The sequence below is a fragment of the Tachysurus fulvidraco genome, chromosome 25 (assembly GCF_022655615.1).
Source record: "Tachysurus fulvidraco isolate hzauxx_2018 chromosome 25, HZAU_PFXX_2.0, whole genome shotgun sequence".
NCBI classification, from domain to species: Eukaryota; Metazoa; Chordata; class Actinopteri; order Siluriformes; family Bagridae; genus Tachysurus; species Tachysurus fulvidraco.
Window position 1 is genome coordinate 6,018,534 of NC_062542.1, and position 23,941 is coordinate 6,042,474.

At 39.2% G+C, this 23,941-nt stretch overlaps 1 protein-coding gene across 10 annotated transcripts in view; it reads right to left on the minus strand.

The window, feature by feature from the left end:
* Positions 1-23,941, minus strand: part of arhgap33 (Rho GTPase activating protein 33) — a 43,614-nt gene that overhangs the window by 16,913 nt on the left and 2,760 nt on the right. For 3 of the 10 annotated variants that reach the window (XM_027171707.2, XM_027171699.2, XM_027171731.2), the window contains exons 2-7: positions 13,266-13,334; positions 8,462-8,499; positions 6,626-6,717; positions 3,573-3,657; positions 515-601; positions 140-277 (exon numbers count right to left, since the gene is read on the minus strand). In XM_027171707.2, the coding sequence (XP_027027508.2) occupies positions 140-277; positions 515-601; positions 3,573-3,657; positions 6,626-6,717; positions 8,462-8,499; positions 13,266-13,334 (509 nt within the window). Of the gene's footprint in view, positions 1-139; positions 278-514; positions 602-3,572; positions 3,658-6,625; positions 6,718-6,880; positions 8,412-8,461; positions 8,500-10,883; positions 11,291-13,265; positions 13,335-23,941 lie in introns of those variants that run through there. The other 7 variants (XM_027171713.2, XM_027171741.2, XM_047808553.1 and 4 more) reach the window with 6 other exon arrangements.

Genomic DNA, 23,941 nt, shown 5'->3' on the forward strand with positions numbered 1-23,941 from the left:
CTATATAACAAACAGAGAGATAGAGAGATGAACCTTAGTCATATATTCATACATATGATTAGCAGTAGATCAAACGCTTATGGCGTAAAACTTGGCCTATATAACTGATAGCATGGGAAAGGGTGCCATCTGTTCACACCTCCACTCTCTCCCCGATCTCAGTGAGTGACGGCAGGGGCTGGAGCTGAGAGTAGCGCCGATCATAGATGCACTGGTGCAGGTGAGCGTCCAGGTTGCGAAACTCCTCGTACGTCCGGCGCACCGTCCATGTCTTACCCTTTATACAGAGAGGAGGAAAGGAAGAGAAATGAGGGGAGAGAAAAGGGGTTAAAGATTAACAGTCTACAGTAAAGGGATAGAGAGACCTGGACAAAATAAATAATGAGCTTGTATAAATGGGTGTGGTTAACAGAATATGGTTAATCTACAGTTTACAGTGTGACCAGAAAAAAAAAAAACAAGCTGAGATGCTTAGCTATTGTTGCTAAATAAAAGCATGTACATTAGCGCTCACCTGGCAGGAGACCTGCACGAGGAACACATGGTCTTTAGCATTGGCTGAGCTCCAGTTAGCATCACTTTGTTCGCTAGCAAACTGAAGCTGGGGAGACAAACCAAACACGCACACACCACGCACACACACCACACAGAGACACAGACAGACATACACACCACACAAAGAGACACAGACAGACAGACAGACAGACACACACACACATACAGACAGACACACACAATTTTGATTTCGGTTCATTTGTAGTAACATTTTGGAGTACAAGTCACTTTGAAAACCAAAAGTCGGTTAGAGGAAATAGGAAGATCCCTGCGAACACCACCATGGTCACCATCTGTTTCACATCCTTCTGGCCCTTATCAGCTTCCTCTTAAGTACCCAAGCATGTGACGCACTAAAATTGATTTTTTTTCTTCTTCTGATTTTCTCAACACCATGCATGATGGACCGACATTACATCTGAATTACAGTGCATCATGATCCTACACATCTGTAGGCCCATGAAGAATGCCTGGACCAGAGACAAGCTGAGAAAAAAAACCTTCCTCCTGAATTGGGAACTTAACTGTAGCATGAACTACTCAAACGTGCACTGAATTCAAGCTGGTGCAAGCTGGCCTGCTGGGGTAACAGGGGAAACCAGTGAGGTAGAGAGGATTAGAGCAAACTGTTTTAAAGTTAGGAGAGGAGACAAGGGGAGAGGAGAGGAGAGGAGAGACGAGAAGATGCTAGGGAGAAGAAAGGGGATGAAAGAGAAGAGATGAGAAGAGACAATAAGAAAACATGATGAGATGAGATGTGACAAGGAAAAGAGACAAGAAGATAAGTAACTTAGAAGAAAAGAAGTGGAGAGAAGAGACAAGATGAGATGAACATGGACAGAATAGCGTAGAAGAACAAGAACAAGAAGAGGCAAGAAGAGATGAGATGAGAGGATAAAGAACTAGAGGAGAAGTGGAGAGAGAGAGAGAGAGAGAGAGAGAGAGAGAGAGAGAGAGAGAGAGAGAGAGAGATGAGACAAGACAAAATGAGTAAACAAGAATATAATAGAGGGAGAGAAATGAGACGGAAAGAGAAGAGACACGAGGCAGCAAGAAGGGGAGATGAGATGAGATGAGAAAACACAAGAAGAGAAAAAGTAAAGGAGACATGGAGATAAAAGCTAATACAAGCAGAGGCAAGACTGGGAAATCATAGAACAGACACTAAGAAACAAAAAGAAAATGAAGAGAAGGCTGGGAGATGAGATGACAAGAGATGAGATCAGGAGAAACACCACGAAGAAATGGCAAAAGAATAAGCAAGTAAGAATGAAAAGAGCATAGAGAAGACGAAGAAAGATGAGATGACAGAAATACTCCTGAACCAAGACTGCAATCTCGGTTACACACGGAGATCCTTCATTTCTCTCTTTTGATTCATGTCTGATTAGGACTGTTACCTCTGGGCCGTCTAAGTCATCTTACAGAATTATTATCTTGAACGAATAAATGTTCACTTTCTGCTTTAAATATGGTTCAGTGAAACAGGAAATACACATTTCATCAAATATAAACTGCATATGGAAGTTTGAGTGCAAGGTATGAGTTATGGTTTAAAAACATTTGAGGACATTAGGTGAGAAAGAGAGAATTGTGTGTGTGTGTGTGTGTGTGTGTCCACAGGCTTCTCCACATTTGAAATCATGACCCAGACTTCTGAGCAAGAAAGGTCATTCATCCTAAATGGCGGAGAAAGAAAGATGCGGGCGGCTGCTTTTCCCCTCCAGTGCAGTGCGTGTGTGTGTGTGTGTGTGTGTGTGTGTGTGAGTGCGTCAGACACGATGTGCATCAGTGCTGGCAATGTTCCTCCTCTACCTTGCAGTACAGTCTTCTCACTGAACCTCTTCACATCAAGTTTCTAGACCTGACATATCTCGACACCCCCCCCCCTCCCCCACACACACACACAAATGCTAATCTGCAAAGAAACTTAAAAATTGCATGCAATAACACAGTGTGTATATTTAGGGAAAGTACAGTCAAACATTCTATATTCAGACACGAGTCTGACACGTCAGTGTAAACGTGTGCATCTGGTGCTGTGCGATGGAGGAGGACGGCAGCACGACCCATGTCACAAATATATGGACACAGTTTCTCCAGGATACGGAATCGACTTTGCACGAATGTATACGCTATAGTTATGATATGTTCTTACATATAGTGATTTTATAGCTGCAACTAGCCAATCACTGTGGTAGTTCCAACTACTAGATGCCATGGTAATACTCAGTGGGCAGTGCAGCTAGTGTTCCAAATCAGTTCTGTTGCTACTAAAATGAAATATTCTGGAAGGAGAATAAGTCGATCCATATTTATATAAAGGTCAGCTTTTCACACGTCACCTCACTGGACACGCACACGTATAATCACCGACAGTTACTGACGATTACTTCCAGAAGTTTCAGAAGTTGGCACCTCTCACTGAAAAAGGAGTGTATGTAAGTATGTAACCTAGTGAGCCAGCAATAATGTATTCAATGCTAGATTGATTTAAGCACTTATCGCTCTGGATAAGGGCCTCTGCCAAATGCTGTAAATGTAAATGAGTGATTTCTGGGTAAACAGGAAATCTCTGTATAATATCAATTAACTTGAAACTTTCATAAATTTTTTATATTCCTGTAAAGCTGCTTTGCAACAGCGTTGTTAAAAGGTCTATACAAATAAAACTTACACTGAACTGAATAACCAGCAGGGTGTATGAGGGAACTGGTAGCAGCTCTTTAGAGTGACTTAAGGAACACTCAGGATATTCAATTTGCAGACGCTAGGGGGGAAAAAAAACCCTGAACTTACAGAGAATCCATCGAGTGTCAGTTTAGCTCACAGGCAGCTTCACTGGTACACAAGCTCAGGGGCAGAGAAGAAACTAGTTGAGCTGCAGCCCACAAAAGCATCAGACCACATATCACTGAGTGCAAAAAAACCCTGTGAAACAAAAGTTCTGACACTTTGACATGCTATAGATATTGACTCAAAACTCCTAACACCTAATGCCGGCTATTAAAGCTTACCTCAATCGAACCAAAGGCGACGTTGTCATAGTGAAAGTGGGCACAGTCAGTGAGCTTTGGGAAGTGGCCTTTGACGACAGACAGCCTGAGATCAAAACAAGAGAACAAATGGTCAGTAAAAAAAAAAATAAAAATACAGCGATCGAGCACACAGTCCTTGAGGGACCTCTATATATTTAAATGTGTTAACTAAATTCCACACACTGGCTCAATTTGCTTTTATAGACATAATTACTAAATTATGCTCCATCATAATCTGAAGGCAAGAAAATCTGCTCCATTTTTTTTAGTGATTTGCTTTAGTCACGTTAAATCCAACTGACCAGGCAAACAGACCAATAGCTATAAAAAAAATCATAAATAAAGTTATCTTTGATAATAGTAGATAGAATCCCCCCCCAAAAAATAAATAAGTATATATTTAATCTGGCTATATTTCACAGACCCCATATTTTGTGATGCATATTAATGCTGTAGAAACATGAATCTAAAGAAACATGTCTATCTGAAGGTGCGTCCCAAACTGCAAACTTGTACACCATTTGATGCTATATAGCACACACAGTGTGAGCAGTGTGTTTACATTGAAAATTCCAACAAGAGCATTAAATTACATGACGTAGAAGAATAGTTTGCTTATGTAGAGAAAGGGGGCGGGGCTAACAAATCCAGTTGGTGTTGAATTTTTAGTTTTACATTTTAAAAATTCTGCATCTTTTGCTAAAGCTAATGTAGCGAATTACATGCGTTTTGATGTCATGTGCTAATGACAATGAAACGGCTTCTACTTCTGTTTAGTAAAAATGTTAAGTGGCCCATTTGTAACAACCCTTCTAAAATTCATACACTAAGTGGTAGTGCAGAGTTTAAGTGCATAGTGTAGTACGTCCTTTGGGATAGAGAAAGGATCTTCACAAAGCGGTAACGTCCATCAATCCGTTCACTTTCTGTAGTGTTTATCCTGCACAGGGTCACAGGGAACCTATAGCATATCCCATGGGACTCAAGGCAAGGGGACCCCCTGGACAAGATGCTAAGCCATCACAGCGTAACTCATAACAAGAGCTTAAAACATTTGTTCTGCTTAATGACTTTTAGGAATACAAGCTCATCACTTTTTCAAACCCTTTCGATTTTTTTTTTTTAAAACAATATGTCTCGCTGTATAAGAATTTGTTTAATTCCGTAAAAATTTCACACCGCATCGGATAGCAGGTTTACATCCTCATTTACTTGTACACAGGGGTATGTGATTTTTTTTTTGTACATTTATTTACTTACAGTGGAAAAAATATTCCAAGGTAAGTTGGTATATTATTATATTATCGTTATATTTATTACCTCAAATAAATAAATACCAAATAACACATACACACAAACAGGTGCCTGCCATTACTTATCTTCTACATATTAAATATACCAGTAAAAGTAATATGTTACATAGCTGGTTGTGTGTTTTTTTTTTTTGGTGTTTTTTTTTTAAAAGGGCATGGTAAAGTTGATATGAACTCATCCCCACAAAAGCTTTTCAGTATCTAACTTGAATACTAGAATCGTACTGAGTCATGATGCTGTGTGAGATTTGCATATCCCTATCAGTTCTGTAAAAGGAAGTGAAACCAGAAACGCTTCCTGTTTTAGAATTCAAAGCAGCTCATTGGTGAGGTGATTGGCTTAGATAGATATAGTGTGCATGCAACTAACACTGGACGTAGGCTGTTTTTTCAGCAGCTGCAGTTTTAGACTCTCTTACTGATACAGAACAGCAGTGAAGTATGGAAACTTTCTGTTGTCCTGGGATTAACTGGTCGCTCTCTGATCCCGAGTGTGAACATGGAATTACACGAATCCCCATTCTAAAACGTTCACACCTACATGAAAGTTTGTTGTTAGCAACAATCTATGTAGCTAACAATAGTGTTCATGAGTTTATGACGCATTTACTTTCTAAAAATTCCTATTGTTCATTCTATTGTTCAAAAAACAAACCTACAGAAAGTAGTAAACTGATTTATTTTATGTTGGCAACTTTCCAATTTGTGAGTTAAGTGCTTTAGTTGTTACAGCAATACTTTCGGTAAAAATGCGGAATAAAATCACGAAGCACATGCCATCTTCAAATCAGCTTCCTAAACCACGTCACTCGTGTTTTCCTGATTTTCATCATCTAAGAATAATTAATGTAGGCACAGGTAGAAAATAAGTTTCTAAAGTAAAATTTGCTTAACAGATATACAGCTTTTCTTCGCCTGACATTCGTGTAGAAAATAACCAGAAATCGACACATTAATTAAAGACACAAATTAAACAGCGGAATTACAGTCACTCATCTCTTCATGTGACTAATTTCAAATGCAATTCATGGGGATAAAACAAGAAATGGCAATTTCTGTGTGCAATTTCAACGTGTGAACGTTTTATGAAAATTAATCGCACATCACTCACTCATTTTCTACCGCTTATACGAACTACCTCGAGTCACGGGGAGCCTGTGCCTATCTCAGGCATCTTTGGGCATCAAGGCAGGATACACCCTGGACGGAGTGCCAACCCATCACAGGGCACACACACACTCTCATTCACTCACACACTACGGACAATTTTCCAGAGATGCCAATCAACCTACCATGCATGTCTTTGGACCGGGGGAGGAAACCGGAGTACCCGGAGGAAAATCCCGAGGCACGGGGAGAACATGCAAACTCCACACACACAAGGCGGAGGTGGGAATGGAACCCCAACCCTGGAGGTGTGAGGCGAACGTGCTAAACACTAAGCCACTGTGCCCCCCATCGCACATCACAATTAGTTTAATCAATTAAACATAATCTGTAACAAACTAATTTCTTCAATGGTCTTTGCAGCTCAAACACACAAGCACGTGCTGATTCTGATAGTGACAATAACCGTGTTATAATAACAGTTAATAAAAATGCTGTATATATCTGTGTGAGAAATTGTTTTTTGATTCAGTAAACTGGAAAAAAATAAAGAACTATGAAAAATTGTACCTTGAACCAACAGTAGCTAAATATTATGCCACATTTGCTCACCTTTTGCTCATCTTCCCCTTCAAGTTGGCAGTGGTGCCAATGGAGCGGGTGGCGGCCTCCCCAGAACTGTCCAGATTATCTGTACTCCGAGCCTGATGAGAGAAAGAAAGAAAAAAACAAAAACCAAAAAAAAAAAAAAACCCAGAGGGATATATATCAGATACGTCGGCCAGAAGGGTTTACTCCCATACTGCATGCTGGTGTACAAAACAAGTTCTCCACAATCACACACATGCACTTCCCCATGATCATTACCTGCTGAGGAAATTCATGTTAAAGCCATTGTTAGAGTCATTAACTTCTCCTTAATTTTTCTTTCCCCCCATCAGAGTTAGAGACACAGAACAAACTCCCATATCGTCAGCAACACTCTAACTGGATTCGCTCTCCTGGGAACTGTGGGCTATTTTACTTCCTCTGTTTCAAGTGGGCCACAGAAGCACAGATTTTGTAGCTTTGGTAGGTGTCTGGATCACAGCGGGAAAGGTTCTAGCACAGGAAAAATCAGCTTGTGTGACGTTTGATCGAGCAAGAAAGATAAGCATCGGCTGGGTGGTTAAAAAAGCTGCATTAAAAGCTTAAACATAGATAAGAAGAAAATCTTTGCACGCAGAGAAAAAGAGAAGAACCACCAATAAGAAAACAGTAATCATTTGTGACTCCAAAATTAACCAGTGAGACTACGGTCCCACCCACTTGGCATCTACTGTGGCATCATGAGACAAACGTTTACCTATGTTATGAAAAACTTTACCTATGATACAATGCTGCTGTAGCTGAAAAAGCAGTTACTGGTCGCTTTTTAGCCCTCAGGCTTTAAATTAATTATCTGAGGATGTGGTGTGTGATTCTGGTTTTTGGTTTCAACTGGCTCATTTTAATTTAAGGTAGACACTAAAATCCTTTTAAATCCTGACACTAAATCAAATTAACTTTTAGGTTTCATTATTTTTTCCTTGTTGAAAAGCACTACAGCTTTTGGACCGGATGGCTTGCATCTAGAATATCAACATGTTGCCCGCAGCCTAAATTGCACGACGTGTTTGCCAGTTGTTTTGGCTCACATTCGAGTGTGTCGCACTCTGTCGTAACAAATATAACTGAAAAGGAAACATCCCTAGGATTTTATTCAAATGGGAAAGCAACCTGTACAATAATTAGCTATAATTCTTATAGCTTAAGAATTCAAATATACCCATAACAAAACAACGATTTTATATGATACACAGAGCTTGAGAATTGCGATGCATCAGGAAAACCCATTATTGGCACATGTCTATGTTGCATCCTACCATGTCACACACATCAAGTTCAAGCAGACTTTAAGCAGCTGATTCAAGTGTTGCTCAGTTTGAGATCAGCTCTGGGGCGACAGGATTAGAATGTGGGCTTGCGCAGACCACATACATGAGCATTACGCTATTCTTGAGAAAGAAAATGCATCAGTTGTGTCGTGCTATGACTTATAAAGCAAGCTCATTCCAGTTCTGGTAATACTGATTAAGCTTTGCTGTGTAGGGGCTAGTCTGACGTTGTGAAGTTTCACCCACATGCCACTATTTGAGAAACAACACTGTCTGACATGTTTATGGATGTGTTGTGCAAACTAGGCTATTTCCCCTCAGGGTATGAGCAGCTCTAATGCAAGTTCACTTCTGTCACTTCAAGCTCCAGTGACTGGAATTAAGCGTTAAGCAGCAGAATTGAATTATTTGTTAAAAAAAAAAAAAAAAGAAAGATCATATTAAAAGCTAGTAATATCTGTAAGGTGATATTCGGTTGAGCCAAAAATCAAAGGACACGACAGAAAAAGGAAGAAATACCCGTCTCACTTACCGGTAAAGCCAACTGCATCGCACTGGGCAAGGAGAAACCTTTGAAGATGGTCAATAAAAAAAGTTTGTCTTACAGTTAAAGGGAGTCAAAGTGACATTTAGCCATATTGCAATTAAGCAACGGTAAGCTAGACAGCAGCCACTCCTTCAGATTTGTACAGTTAAGTCATAAAAGTTCAAGCATTTTCCAGTTCATCCCAGGTTCTAGTCAGTCCAGCTTATGCTTTAGGGAAAGCCACAAATTAGCAGTCTCAACACAACCAAAGGTAAAGCCATTATAGCTGTTGATGCATGCAACACAACAAAACCAGCTTAGTGGCTTTTCAGCCATGGCTGAAACCTTTAATTTTGTCATTCATAAGCAGTTTAACTGGCTTGTAGATGAATTTGCATTACATTGTTATGATTTTCACGCGCATGGAAGCATAAGATGTAGAGTCAACGTCTATCGCGGCCGCACACAGTCTATATTTCACCCCATCGCTTCCAGCTCTTCAGTCCCCTGTGCAATATTCCAGATCAAACTCTTACAAGGCTGAAATCTTCTGGATAAAAGAAGCACAGCTATAAGTTTCCCTCTTTAAAAAATTGCACTTTCTCGATTATGATGCAAAGATAATCACATTTATTCTCCTTTTGCTGTGTCTCTAGCAACAGCTGAGGTAAGAGTACTCACAAGGGAAAAGAGAAATCAATCCTAGCTTGGCTGGATGCCAAAATCTATAAAAGGGAGCAGAAATAGTACGGTTACATTTGTCTTTGTGAATTCATGGTCTGGAAAAAATGACCAAGTCATATGGTGATATAGGAGTGATATACAATTATGCCAAACACACACTAGAGGAAAGATGAAATGCTATCAAAATGCTAAAACATATTTTAACGCCATTGCCACAACAAAATGATGTAGGGAGTGGAGGCTCAATCATAAAGGCTCTGGATCTGATCAGAATGTTGTTGGTTTAAGCCCCAGCACCACTAAACTGCCACTGTTGGAAACTTGAGAAAGGCCCATAACCCTCTCTGCTGCACGGGTGTTGTATCTTTCTGACCCTGTACTTCCTACCAAGCTAGAATATGAGAAGAAAAGAATTTCCCTCCCAAACGCTGCTTCTTTTTCTTTTTCAAAGAGTCTGATGAGTACACGGTTCAGTACTCAAAATCACTTTACTTAATTCATGTCAAGCATCATGGGACTCCCCCCCCAAATGCTGCCCATTAATGCACTTGGAATATCGCACATCTGTGCACTGGAACAGGGGACATTTTGCATCGCATCTCTTTTTTCCAGCCTCCACTGCCCAAATAGAGCAGGATCAGAGGATAAAATAAAACCCAGCTGGCACCTGCAATTCTTACCAAAATACATGGTAAAGGGAAGCAGAGCGGTATACAAATATACAGCGAGCAGACAATGGTCTAAGAAGGTTTACTCCAAACAATCTAAAATGCACTATTAAGCTCAACACCTGGGTACTGCTGTAAAGAGTATGGATGCTTGGTTCATTAGTCATGAAACATTACAACATATGCTCTTTTGTTTCTGCATTAATGCACGTAACAAAGCACATTACTAGCTACCACGTTAAGACTAGATTTCCAGGCAACCAAAAACAGGACTGGGCAACCCATTGGGCTTTCCATGTGACTAAGTGTCAATTATCAATCCACCAATCCCTAGCTCTGAGGCAAACATCTAATTACTTACTAGTTAGTTTGGTTGCCAGCAGTCACAATTTTTATAGAATAATGACGGTACATATCACTACGGACCACACTTCCGTTCATATCCTTGGTAAACCTTGGATATAGTTGGTAACGATAGCAACCTTTGAGTTTTCTATAGTCTGAGCTGCTACTACTACTACTACTATAATTTAAAAAATATGATAAAAAGAACCATTTTTTTTTTTACCAGCATTCCAAGCCTTGGTGTAAGCAGGCATCCTACAGGACATTCAGTAACCCCACACCCGTCCGCTGTGGCTAGCTCGGGTTTCTCTGTCAGGGCTTTGTGGTACAGTGGATTACAGGAATGTGTCTTCACTAACCAGCTGCTTTTCATGAAGCCAAACTGGCGCAAAACAAGACAGTAACTGTATGACAGACCAGGGCCCTGTAATCAGCCAATATTTATATGACAGATCATATTTTTTACACACTATTGTCCATATTGTCTTTCATGTAGACAAACCCGAAGAACGATATGTACGCTATGATACGTACTTCATATGTCTCAGTAACCTAAAGATTATCATTTCTGATAACGAGGGCTGAATTTTCACAATGTTAATCAAACATCACGAATAATAAACTAATATTTCAGTTTTCATTATCGGTAGAGTCACACTATCGACTACCACTGCTAATCCACCATATCACCACGTCATAAATGATACTAAAAAAAGAAATCCAAATGTTACCTTGGACATCCCTTTCTTCTTGAACATTCTGAAGGCTGGGGCCAAAGGTCAGAGGTCAGAAATAGTGTCCACAATCGGCGAGTCATCCACCTTCTGTTATCATCGCATCATAAATCTCCGACATTGTTACTCTATGAATAATCGCCTGTCGTTCCTCACTGTAAGTAAAGGCACACGCCGTTTTCTCTGTAATACCATTTTCTGCTCTGATGAAGCCTATTTACTTCTCAAAAAATGCCCCGTTTTCCTTCACTTGCTCCTTGTTGCTGTCACCGATGCACACCCAGGCACCTGTTGAATATTTGATGTGATGAAGTGCGATCTGAACTGGGGTCAATGCCACAATTGAAGCTCCTCAGCTGCTCTGGGTGAAATGAGGTGGAGTCGCTCGTATGACACTTTCCTTGCTGTGGAATTTGACATTTCATTTGTTTGAGAGTACAAATAAGTAAAAACTAGAGAATGGCATAAATGAAATTCGACTATAGTCGGAATCTATCAAGTCATTTTCTGTAACAGCAAGTCTTGTGCCACAGTGCTTGTTCTAATAGGTTAGAACTTGAAAAATCTTCCCTTGTCCATCACAATTTATGTGGATATGAGTGAGCTAACATTTGCAGAAGAGGGCAAACTAAGATTTCCTCCTTCCATGTATCCTGATGGAAGTACATGTTTTCACCACCCATCCTGGTTGGAAGCGGTCTATTATAAGGTGTCGGAACTGACAAAACCAAACGGTGATGATGTTCCAGAATATTAAATAAGGATAAAACCTACATTATGGTGTTCTTTAGATAAAAAAATCAAATAATTAGCATATTATGATGAGAAAATGAATACAAGAATTTTTTTTGTTGAAATTTAACCAAATTAGATCTTCTAAACATGTTAACAAGATGTACTGTTGGCTTTGAATCTTTAGTCCTGAACGGCAGCCAACGGTCTGGCTCAAGCTGCTGAACTTCCCACTATTAAAACCACTATAAAGCCATGTTCGTTCAACGATCCACAGAAACCTTTCCCTAGAAGAAACAGGGAAGTACTTCGATGCTACATATAAATAAGGTCTAATCCTCAAAGTGTACCCATATAGAGAAGCTGGTAGTGCTATAGGACAACTGTACATTCTGGAGAGATTAGACAGCACACAGCAGGAGCACAAGCACAAAACACACAAATGACACGCACAAGTGACGAACATGCACACACATACATACACACAAATATGTGGTGACAACATGCACATCAACAGATATGGGCAGAACTGGGTTCAAATTTCAGTGAGTCAGCAAGTGAACCTTAATCGATATGAGTCACTATAACATGATAAATTCATTTTGCTAGTTTAGGGATGAACACTAACTGGAACAGTATGAATTCCAAAACCTAGTGTCAGTATTCCAGATAATGGTTGATGATTGGCAAATGACAATTTACAATGTTTAAAAAATATAAACCCATAAACTCACAATGGCTGTGAGTACTGGGCTGGTGTAGCAAAGCTGGTGGGATAACAAACGAAAAAGACTTGAAAGCGACCTGGTTTGTGATAAGTTTTTTCTAGAATTTCCTGCTCCTTCCAAACATGCCAACATGGCTAAGAAGAAAATCTTAACAAAATTTTAAAACAAAAGCCCTAAAATATACCGGTGTGTGAAACGGCATTTTTCTTTTTTTAAATGATGTGTGACAAGCAACACTAAGAAAAACAATGAGGTGAAATACTAGTGTGCTCTCTACTTAATAATTACGGCCTCCTCTGTTTTACTGAAAGTTCACATTCTTACCACAAACCTCAAAAATTCACAGGTCAAAATTCACCTAGTTTAATTAAAGCAAAGTGAAAGTAACAGCTAAATCCTTTCTGCTTCAGTTTCTCTCAGGCACATTGTACACTTCTGCTTTATCTAAAAAAGCAAAAATATACAGCTTTAGATGACTTCCATATTCCCTTAGTGGTATAATTTATTGGTATTCATTCTAAAGCTAAACCATAAATGCTGGCACATGTGCGTTGCTTTTAATGTCGAACGGTATTCTTAAATTTGTGCGTGATTAAGTCGACTCTGCTTACAATTTCTCAAAAGCATTCGGCGGGTTTCTTTCTTTAATGTATTGAGGATTGTGAGTTGGCAGCAGTTTGGCTGCATCCTTTTTCGTTTAAAGTATGCCACCAGCTTTATCGGACATCATTTCTTTGTAACATACGGGCATTTGCTACTTTACCCGCTATCTTTTTGCTTATATAAATACAGAGCACATGATGAACATTAGCCGGGGATCATTCCATTAATCGGTTCAGTTGCTGATGAATGTGATTTGTGAGTTGCTGAACCCCAGCCTGCATTCATGGAGTACAGGTGAAGAGGAAGGTATACTTACCAGGCATCTCTGTCAGGCTCATTGCTCGCATAAACACGACGCATTTCCGAACCCAGTGGGGTCCTGACACTTGGCACAAAAAAGGGAGAATAAAGGCCATTTTAATGCCACGGATCTGACTGAGTTATCAAGTGTAAAGACAAAAGTCAAAAGCTGGAGCCATCAACCCCCAAGCAGACATCACTTATGGCAATGAAAATAAATTACACAGTAAACCAGACAGACATGCATCATTCTGTTGAGTGTGTCACAGCTCTTAAAAATGAAATAGGCTCATAAGGAACAGATAACATAAAATGTTCAGAGGTCATAGGTGACCAGGGCTGAACATTTCCTTTTCGATAAGAGATGATGAGTAAACAAATGGCTTAATTCTGATACATAAAGGTTTCAGAGTAAAAACTAATCAATACAGACCTACATAGAGACAGAAAGATAAACTCTAAACCTATAACCTGTGTGTTATCTGGTTTCTGGTTCTGCATGATTTACTGTTATAAAAATGACTAAGCACAGTACATTACGATGTGATAAGCCATAATGGCAATTCAATACTTAAGTTTGATCCTATTATAATACAAGACATAAAATCCATTTCCATACTTCAGTTCCTGTTCACAACACAAACCAGAATAGGGGGAAATATCTCAATAACACTGTGCAAGTCATGATTGTTGGCACCCAAAAGACTAGTTTGAGTATTTCAAAAACTGATGACAGGAAAAAAGCCCAAGACATTCAATGAGAGTCTGTTCTCTGGGTGGAAACACTTTGTTGATGAGAGCGGTCACAGCAAAATGCAGACTGGAAAAGTAACTCAAACAACCACTCTTTACAACTGTGATAAGCGGAAAAGCATCTCAGCGGACACAAAATGCCGAATGGCCTACAACACAGAAGACCAAGTCCTGTTCCATTAAACCAGCCAATATAACAAGAATTTCAATCTACAGCATGCACAAGCTCAACAAAACGTAAGAGACCTGAAAATATAAAAAAAAGCTGTGGATTTTAACTGTTCAGTTTCTGATGTGTTGCATGAACATTAACTGAAGCGCTTGACTTGTATGTGCAGGATTATATGTACTCTGCTGCTGCTTGATTGAATAAATGCATGAATCATCAGGTGTGTAGGTGTTCCAAATGAATACAAGTGGTAAACCATCATTTAAGCACAAATCCTATTACCAGACAATGCTGAGAGATCAGTGTTGTGTGAAGCCAGTGATTAAGTTTGGATTACGGTCACAAACTTTTATTACTTTAGGGATTTTGCTAGGTAAAACTTAAAACTCCAGTACAAAATCAAAGCTAAAAGAAGAAACGTTGCTCTCCAGGAGTAAAAGACACAGAAAATAAATTTAGTACAGTTAAAGCTCTAAATAACTGAAGCATCTATTTAAACACTGCATCATACACGGTTGTGTTTCACTTCCTTAATGACCTCTGATTAGAACTATTTTCAGGAAATTATCTTAAACAACAAAAACACACCTAGGGTTGTTTCAGGAAGAAAAAACTGTTAATAATGGGTAATCAGTAACTAACAAAATAACTTAATCACAATACTTAATGTTTTTATGATGATCTGCAAAAATTCAGTTAATAATTTGAGCATTTATTTGGCTACCTGCAATCAGTGTTTGCAAGTGAAACTGAATGCAAAAAAATGAATGCAGTACTTATAATCAGTATTTTAACACTGCATTTGACTCCTCAAAATAAAGGTTTTTCTAGATGCAATATATTAATTTTTATTAGTTCATTTACAATCCACTCGAAGGTCTGATCTTAGAATACATATTGAGAATTAGACGGGCTTGATTAACGGTTTACAGTCTGCGTTAGACCCATAAGATGCCACTGCCTCTAACAAATTGGTGACTGGCAGATTTTCTTCCAGGATAAACAAAAATTATCCACAATAAATAAGTACAGTTAAATTAAGTCAATTAAGAAAGATTATTCTGAAAGCATAGCCTCTTTGAATAAAAATGGAAGACACAGTAAGCAGACATTTGTAATCAAGGTTGGAATCAGACGGCTAGGGGAGGCGGGGTGGAGTCCGGGAGGAATTCTCTGGTATGGGGAGTATGCTGCCTCTTTGGCAACGTGTCGGGATGAAGAGCATATTTTTGCAGCAAAGGCTTCTGGTCTCTTGGAAAGCAGCAGTGGGCTCAGCTGAATAAATATAATTTCATTGTCTCCACCGAGACTCCAATGTTCATCCCACCATCTCGGCCTTAAAAGGCAAACTTATTTTACTTAAAAAGTTAAAGAAATTTAAGTACCACTTGTGTTTTTGTTGTTGTCTTAGAAAATGAGTTACATCATTATACACATATGAGGGGTCTGTGCCGGTATTAGGTTAACACTATAGGAAATCGATACAAAATATGGAAATAAATAATAATTATTATTTCACAGATACACCTTTACAATTCAACTGTTTTTTTATTATTGTTTTTTATTTCTTACTTGGTTATTTCTCTTTTGTAATAAAAAATTTGCTTTAATCCTCAGAACTGATGTGTCTGTATAATCATTACCACATTAACATGAAGCTCGAACATGTGAATCAATTTATTTCAGCCACAGGCGCTAAACTCTTGTGCGAGCAGAAGTAGTGCTGTGTTCTTTGGTCACATATAAAAACCATATATGGTCTAGGTTCCCTTTTTTTTTTAACTTGTGAAGTGACAGTATGTCATGCTAGCATTCAAGGTTCATGTTCCTGATTCCGGAAAGATTAGTGAAAATGTAGAAATGCACATCTAGAAATGTAGCATGTGCCACAGCATCGAGGTTTTTTTGGGTTTTTTTTTTTTTTTGGGGGGGGGAGACAAAAGACATATAAATATGAAACAATTGGAGTGTACTACAGTTTAACATCTTTTGTTATGTGAAGACGAATAGGACGTAGTGTTCTTTCATGACTTGTGAAGTAAAAAAAAAAAAAAAATAACTGCTTGTCCTGTGAATGAAAACTGTGAATGATCTGTAATCTGCTCATCTCAGGCGCCTGGTCTAGCAATATGTCTGCTCCTGCAAAAAGTGTTGGTCACTTCTGCAAGTTAGTCAGTAGTTGTTGGGTAAAAGCACGGTTGTGGTGATACATACACAAGTGTCTTAATATAGTAAAGGCATATACGGTTATGTGGGCTTGCATCTCTATAGAAACCACTTGGGCTTTAGCCACAAGACGCTGCATGCAAGTGTGTGCTTAACAAACTGAACAGACACATCTTGCAATTAACAGTTCACATCATTAAAATGAGCTAGTTGCAAGATGCAGAGGAAACAAAAGACACAAATATGTCATATCTGGTATATTAATAGACATTATCTCAGTATGTGGTAGGGACACATGGTATTGTCTATGCCTGAGGGTGTGGAGAAAAGTGTGTCATACACACAATACCGTTTCATACATGCATGTTTGTTGTCTGTTACCCAAACACCCTTGAACTTTGACATCTCTCTAATTAGCCTTGACAGCTAACAAGCTTATCTACGCACACTGTGCAACTTAAAACATATAAACTTGCATTTCACTCGGTCACGATTTTTTCCAGTTGACATTTCTAACCAAAATTCTAATGACTGCTTGGCTACACTTTGGTTCATAACAAAATTTTAAAATATATATAGACAAAGAAACGACACCCTTTTAACATATCCACGTCAATAAAAGTCTCTAATTAAATTGGAGTGTGCGGTTATGATCCCCCTCCCTCACAGTTGATGTCCTGGTCTCACCCCAAAAAACAGGACAATGGTACAACAGACAAGGCGCCCAGGCAGAACAGACGTAGGTTATTGTTATCTGTCTTTCTATGGCCATCTTTACAGACAGCAGAACGTCTAAGGGGAATTTGTTTGCATGTACACGTGACAGATTATCTTTTCATGATCACAAAACCACACTAATGTTGAAACACTGGTCAAAACAACACACACAAAAACAGTACTGTAAATTGAAGTAGTTGAAATTCATGTAGTCTGAGCAGTTCAGGATTTCTGAAATCTGAAATTTGTGTAGTGGCCACTAGGGAAAAGCATAACTGTTTATCTGGTTTAAACCTTGCTTAACATCCAGAATGAGCCTAACTTATTTGGATGTGGTCACAGGTACAGTATATTGAGGACAATGGCTTCAAAATAAAACGATCCTTTTTATAATACTCAAACCTTGACAGTCTGTATTAATGTACTTAACTATCTAATTTGACACACATTATATAAGACAATTCTTTGGACTATTCAGTTTCTAGGCAACCAAATCATGGACCTGTACAAGCACTCTAAAGCTTTCAATTGCCCGGTGGGCTAGCTAATAAATTTATGATTCACCCTTGACTATTCCCTCTGTTTTGGAAGAAAAGCGGACAAGAAGCAAACCCTACAGTCTTTTTCTCTGACTTGGGTTCTTCCCAATTTCCTACCCTCCAGGGTGGAAGAACTGGTTTAAACACAGTGTTGAATCTTTTCATGTGCCTTCAATCTCCCCCTAGCCCTCCACCCTGCAATCATAGTCTAGGCCACAATGAAGTGAATGCAATGAATGACAGTGCAGGAAGAGTAGACTGTGAATGGTGCATCATGGGAGCACCGTGGGAGAATGCGAGAGGGGACAAATGTTGGCAAACTCATGAGATACCGAGTACAAGAGAAAAGATTAACTAGCACCATGGTAATGCTAACTCAGTGGTTATGGTGTTGAGTTCAAGATCAAGACTCAAAAGGTTGTTTTCAAGTAGCTGGTCACTGTTTGCATCAGAATAATGTCTTTTCCCATTTCCTATCATTAAAGCAGTAAATATCTTCTTGAAAAATAAAATACTGAAGATCAGTGGTCTGCACCATAGGAGATACAGGTTATTCATTGATACATGCTCTGATGACACTGCTTCGAACATTAATCTCTTTCATAAAGTCCTGTAACTGTTCTGTTTCTTTCCTCAGTTTTCCAAAGACCTTCGACCTTCCATGGAACAAAGCAGACCTTGGCCTTCCCTTTCACCCATGGCTTCTGAAAGCCCTGGGAACCTCCCCTCCCTCTGCTGGATACTTCCCCAAGCCTCGTCTTTAGGAACCTGCCCATCCCCCAATTTTCTGAAGGCCCTCATTTAAGGATCTACCACTCGTATTATGGATATGTCCCTGAATATCTCAGGCCATAACTACACTCTGATCAATGTCATGAGGTTCCCTGCTGCAAAGACAAAACCCTCACTAACCATTGCTCAAGGCCATGAGGATCAGTGGCTGTGACTCTCAAAGCTTAAAAAGTGGGGGACCAACCACAGCCAGCGAGGATAGACTTTTATAGGGTCATACTTAGAGTGAGCATTCCGGATGAGGGTCTCTTAGAAACTGTGCTCCCACATTGCCACATCCCACCCCCACATTCCCCTCTTTGCTAAACACCCTGTCCTGCTTTCTGTGGAGGGGCAGGAAAGACAGAGAGTCATGGGCAGCATACTAAACACTGCATCCCAGCTGGGGCTACATGAGAGCGAAGAAGGGGAGGGAAAAGAGGAGGGTGGAGGGAAAAATACAGAAAAGCAAAAGAATTAGAGTGAATGGCATTCACTCTTCAATAGAAGAGTTAGGCAAGGTGTGTATGTGAGAGATCCTGTCTTTCTGCAACCAAGGGGAAAAAAGAAGGGAAATAAAGATGAGAAAACTAGAGTGTCTTTTGGCCGAGTTGCTAGATGATGTGGTTGCTGTGAAGGGTGGGGGTGGCTGCAGGAATGATGCCACTCCGAGAGCGCTTGTGCTGGCACCGCGTGACGTGGGCACAAGTTCAAAGCAGCTGTTTCTATAGGAGCGGCTCACACTTTAGACCTTGCCATGAAGGTGCGAATGGAAATGGGTGATGTGATAGAAATGAGCAACCCAAAAATGAAAGTCAAGCCAATTCCAGTCAGCAGAATTTATTTGGATACATTTTAAAAGGTTATCAGAAACTTGAGAGAAGAAATGTTAAAGATTTGCAAAGATCTAAAATAAATTCATTGGTAAATCTAGAACAGAAGAATCTAGTTCTAGATTTCTCTGTAATGTTGTCATGGCAACAAAGAGCTAAAAGTACATACCAACTAATGCAGTCCTATTCAAAGCAGCAAATAGCGTTTTTATAAGCTTGCTGCTTGCGTTACTTGATTTTTACCCTCTAGTCTTGCAATATTAATCATAAGGGAAGTGCTGCTCTGACTCGGACCTTGCTGACCCACAAAAATTCATTAAAATAAAAGAACAAAGGAGGAAACTTCCTCTTCATCTTCCAAGCAGAAAGAAGAAACCAGCCAAATGAAGACATCTGTAGTTTTATATGTTGACTCTGGAATAAAGTCTAATTCCCAAAGTTAGCGATGAAAAAATAAAAGGCATCAGATTGCAAAAATCCTGTTTTATAGCCACCTTCACCAAAACTATCTTCACTGAATAAAGCAGAAGACAAACCAGACTTTCTCAACACTATTTTCTTAGCTAGGAGAGATTCAGTAATTATGGCCAAAGGAACAGTGTAATTCAGTTAACAGGAAATTTTAGCTAGCTAATTCGCTTTTTATAAATCTAAACATGACGGCATATTCTGAAAATAAGGTGCGTCCAATAAGATAAGATTCGTTCTTGGTTATTCGGGAAAACGAGACCTGAATTTTTGATGTCTTGCGTCTCACTAGAATTATACAGTTAAACAAGTTTGCCTTGACAAACCTGAAGTTTAATTTGCGAAAAGAAGTGGATTCTTTTTGGTGCTGGATTCTTGCGACCTTTCCCATTTCACTCAACTGGCTCTTCTGTGAGGCAAATTTTACTGTGTTTGGTGTGCTTAAGCGAGTTACTGCAATGGAAATTCAAGTAAAATTAAGGCAAAGTGTGTCCTTTATAGCAGAGTGATTTGCCTCCCTGTGACAGAGAAAGAGTGAGAGAGCAAGGGTGGTGAGATGAGGGTTGATGAGGCATGATGGTGGGTCATCGACTAAATAAGCACTGACTCTGACCTGAGGGAGCAGTGTGAGCTCTCAGTCTGGGAAAGAGGTCAAAGACACAGCTGGGGCTTCAGTCACCCTCAATAAGCTGCTTGAGCTAATAACACCCTACTTGATTCCTCTCACAAATCAACACATCATTGTAAGAGCATCTGAGTGGTGTAAAATTGCTCACCAAAATGAATGATGGCATGATTGAATGTCCAGTCCCTGATGAACAACGTGACGAAGACATTGGTCAGAGGACCATTAAGATGTGGTGCTTTTGGGAAACCTGGTCATAAATCGTGTGCCGAAAGTATTAAACCGGTGTTTTAACAGGTAAAGAATATTAAGAATTTTACCTTTTAAAACTTTCCCTGGAAATAAGCCGAAGCTGTACAGTACATTTTCTATTTCTGGTTCAAAATCTAAAATTATAAACTCAGTTCAAAAAGAAAATGCCTTTTTGATAAGTTTCAAAATATCAACACGGTAGTATGAGCATATCTGGAACTGCTGTCAGAGCTGCTGTTATAGAATATAGATTAACACCTTCAGTCAAATCAGAATGGAGAATTCAATAGTGCTGATGTAACATGGATATCAGCTAGGGTGAGCTAAGTTGTATGTAGGTTATCATAAACGTCAATGATAACAACATGGCTGTAAGTGATACAGGCTGGACGCCATTAACTGTCTTTCTTAGATAGTTTCTTCAACTGCGACCCAAAGGTACAGTATATGTCCACAAGCAAGGTTGCAACCGATAAGGAAATAGAAACTAACCTCGTTTATGAGTCCTGTAACAATGTAAAAATGTAGCTTTTATTCAGAACTACAGACTAGTTAACTAGATATATGCTGATATATTTCTGATATGTTCTGCTGCTGCACATTTGATTCAGATTGTCATGTTATGTTTGGAGAAGTGCCATGGTTTGTGAAGTAGAAATGGCTAAAGGTTGCTTAATACCAAAGTAACGAATGCCTGTCTATCAGGACATTTTGTTGTACATCTTTGTTTAGAACCGTTATTCAAGGTTATATTCAACACACCGCACCTAACCTTCAAGGTACAAGATATAGCCAGTAGCTGCCATATAATGTGGAGTAAGACAGATTAGTCTTGTCTAGGTTCAAATGGGCACAGATAAAATGATTTTGGTCACATAACTGTACATGTAAACAGGATGCATAAAGAAAAATAAATAAAGATAAGGGTTAGGAAGTATACAATAGACCCATGCATTTGTGCTCACTATTTCTTTCACTTCAGTTAGCATTTAGAGCTTATTTATGTAACTGCAACAACCCGAGTAGCAATGGATCATGAAAAGACAAAATGTTACATAACAGACATTTCTGACTCACACAGGCTAACTTCTAAGGTCATACATGTGTGGCTGTGTGTGTACAAGAGTGTGCGTACTGAGCTTCTCACATACTGATAAAAGTTGTTTTTTTTTCTTTCCCCACTAGAGGCGGATTGTACATGTACGAATAGTAGGGGTCACTAGATTAAAGAGGAAGTCATAATTTGCAACCCAGGCCACAGATGTGACTGGTCCCTAATTACACTAATTATGGACAGTCAGCTATAAAAACACAACCCACAACGTCAATGGTAAATGAGGTTAACATAGGTTGAGTTACAGACCATCATGGCTGCCAGGAACATCAGTGCGAATGAGAAAAAAAGCTCCTGAATGAAATGAGAAAGTCATGGCCTTGCTTTGATACAGAGATTACAGAAATGGACTATGTAAGACTCGCTATGGTACTCAGCAAAGCATCAGCCTGGGGGCCGTATTGATCTTCAAATGATGGCCAGTTTTATAAAATGGAGCCAAAGCACTCAAAACAGCCTGGTGTCTTGGTGGCAGACACCACCTGAGACAACTTACAAACAGAACCACAATGCTGTGCGGGTAATTAAACACCTCCACTGCCTACCGCTGACACTGTGGCAGTGCAGAACTCATCCTTAGGAGGCCGGAGAGACAGCAGATGAACTGTGATCTGTGATCTTTCTCTTTCTAGCCTAATCATAACGGGTGTGATTGAAGTCCTTATGCTTATGTGTTTGTTTTAGAAAACAGAAATAAAGTGTAATCCAAGTTTAAGTTCTTATCTGCTTCACACAACAGCTAACAATGCTTGAGATATACCACAACTCTACTGAAGCTAAACGAACTTAATAATAGCTTGTTGATTTAGCAAAATATTAAGAAAAGCTTAAGTTTACTGAGGCCGAGTTTCACCCTTGGAGCATTTCTCACCGTCACCTTCAATTCACGCCAGTTGACATGAACACGGACGATATCCTAGATGGACAGATGCCGTTTAAATTTGGTGCACCTTAACGTCGAGGTTAAGCATCAGGGGATCAGCTGAGAGACACTCGATTATCATTAGAAGGCATACGATATCTTAATGATACATAAAAACATTAGTCCTGATAGAGAAACCTCAATAGTGCATATAGACAGAAACACCACAAAAAAGTTCCTGTCAAATAATGGGAATCCAAGAGGCGGCTGGAAATGTAAAAAATGTTCAGGGTAATGTACTAGTGTAGAGGAATACCTGTTCCTGGGGCAGTACATACTCTCTCAACTAAAGAGCATGTAATAGTCTTGTGACGAACACAACACTAGCAAAGGATGAATCATCAATTTTATTGTTGTTTTCCCAGAAGTGAGGAACTATGAAATTAAGAGATATCATATTACTTTCTTCTCCTAATAATAATGTTGATAGTGAAACCACGACTATCAGCCAGTATCGATAACTATTCAATGATTCTTTTCTTTTTTTTTAATTAAGCTTTAAAATGAGATTTTTTAAAAAAAAAGCAATTCACAAAAACTACTTTAAACAAAAATGTTGTCTTTTTAATTCGGTTAAACTCTTACACTTAGGCCCACAATACGGTATAAAAGTATAATTAAAAAGCAATCCTAACAAAAACATCTTTTTTTTTATTGTTTGATTCAGTTTTGCAAATCCAATTCCCATCTTTTCCATTTATTACAGGATCAACTTGAAGTTATCCTTTTCGTTTTTCTCCAATATTTGTGCCACCGTTTTTTGCTAGTCTTAACCCAATACTGATCCTGAGTATTGAATTGATGCCAGGACTAACAAAGTTAAAGTGAGGCAACTATTTTTTGTATCATTTTCTAGATATTGTATTGTATTGCTGTAAGCGACCAGTGAAAACAGGTTTGATACACTAGGTCAAAACATTTAAAAGTGGCTAGGTGTGGGAGTTTAGAAGGCCTATTTCTATCAAGTGCCTTTTTGCAATACCTTAGAATGACCTGACCAAGGATGGGATACAGGCTAAGGGTCACCCTGATGGGATCAGGGTCTAGATTTAAAAAAAAAAAAAAAAATAGCATGAATGTTTTGTTTTATTAGTGAACTGTATGCTTTAGAAGAATAGCATGATCTCTATATATTTTGTATAGTTTAGTATAATAATACATTATCAATCAAGGTCCTTGTGAATGGGGCTCCCACAAAACCACAAAAGTAACAGTGCCTTTCAACAAGGACAGTGCAGTTTGTTCGTCTGATATTTCCTCGTAGGCTGTGTTTGCCTTGGCAAGCTTTTCCAGGCCGGTTTATTTTCTGTGGAACTGGCTGATCCACTGACTCTGAGCAAACCCTTCACGAGGCAAACATCCG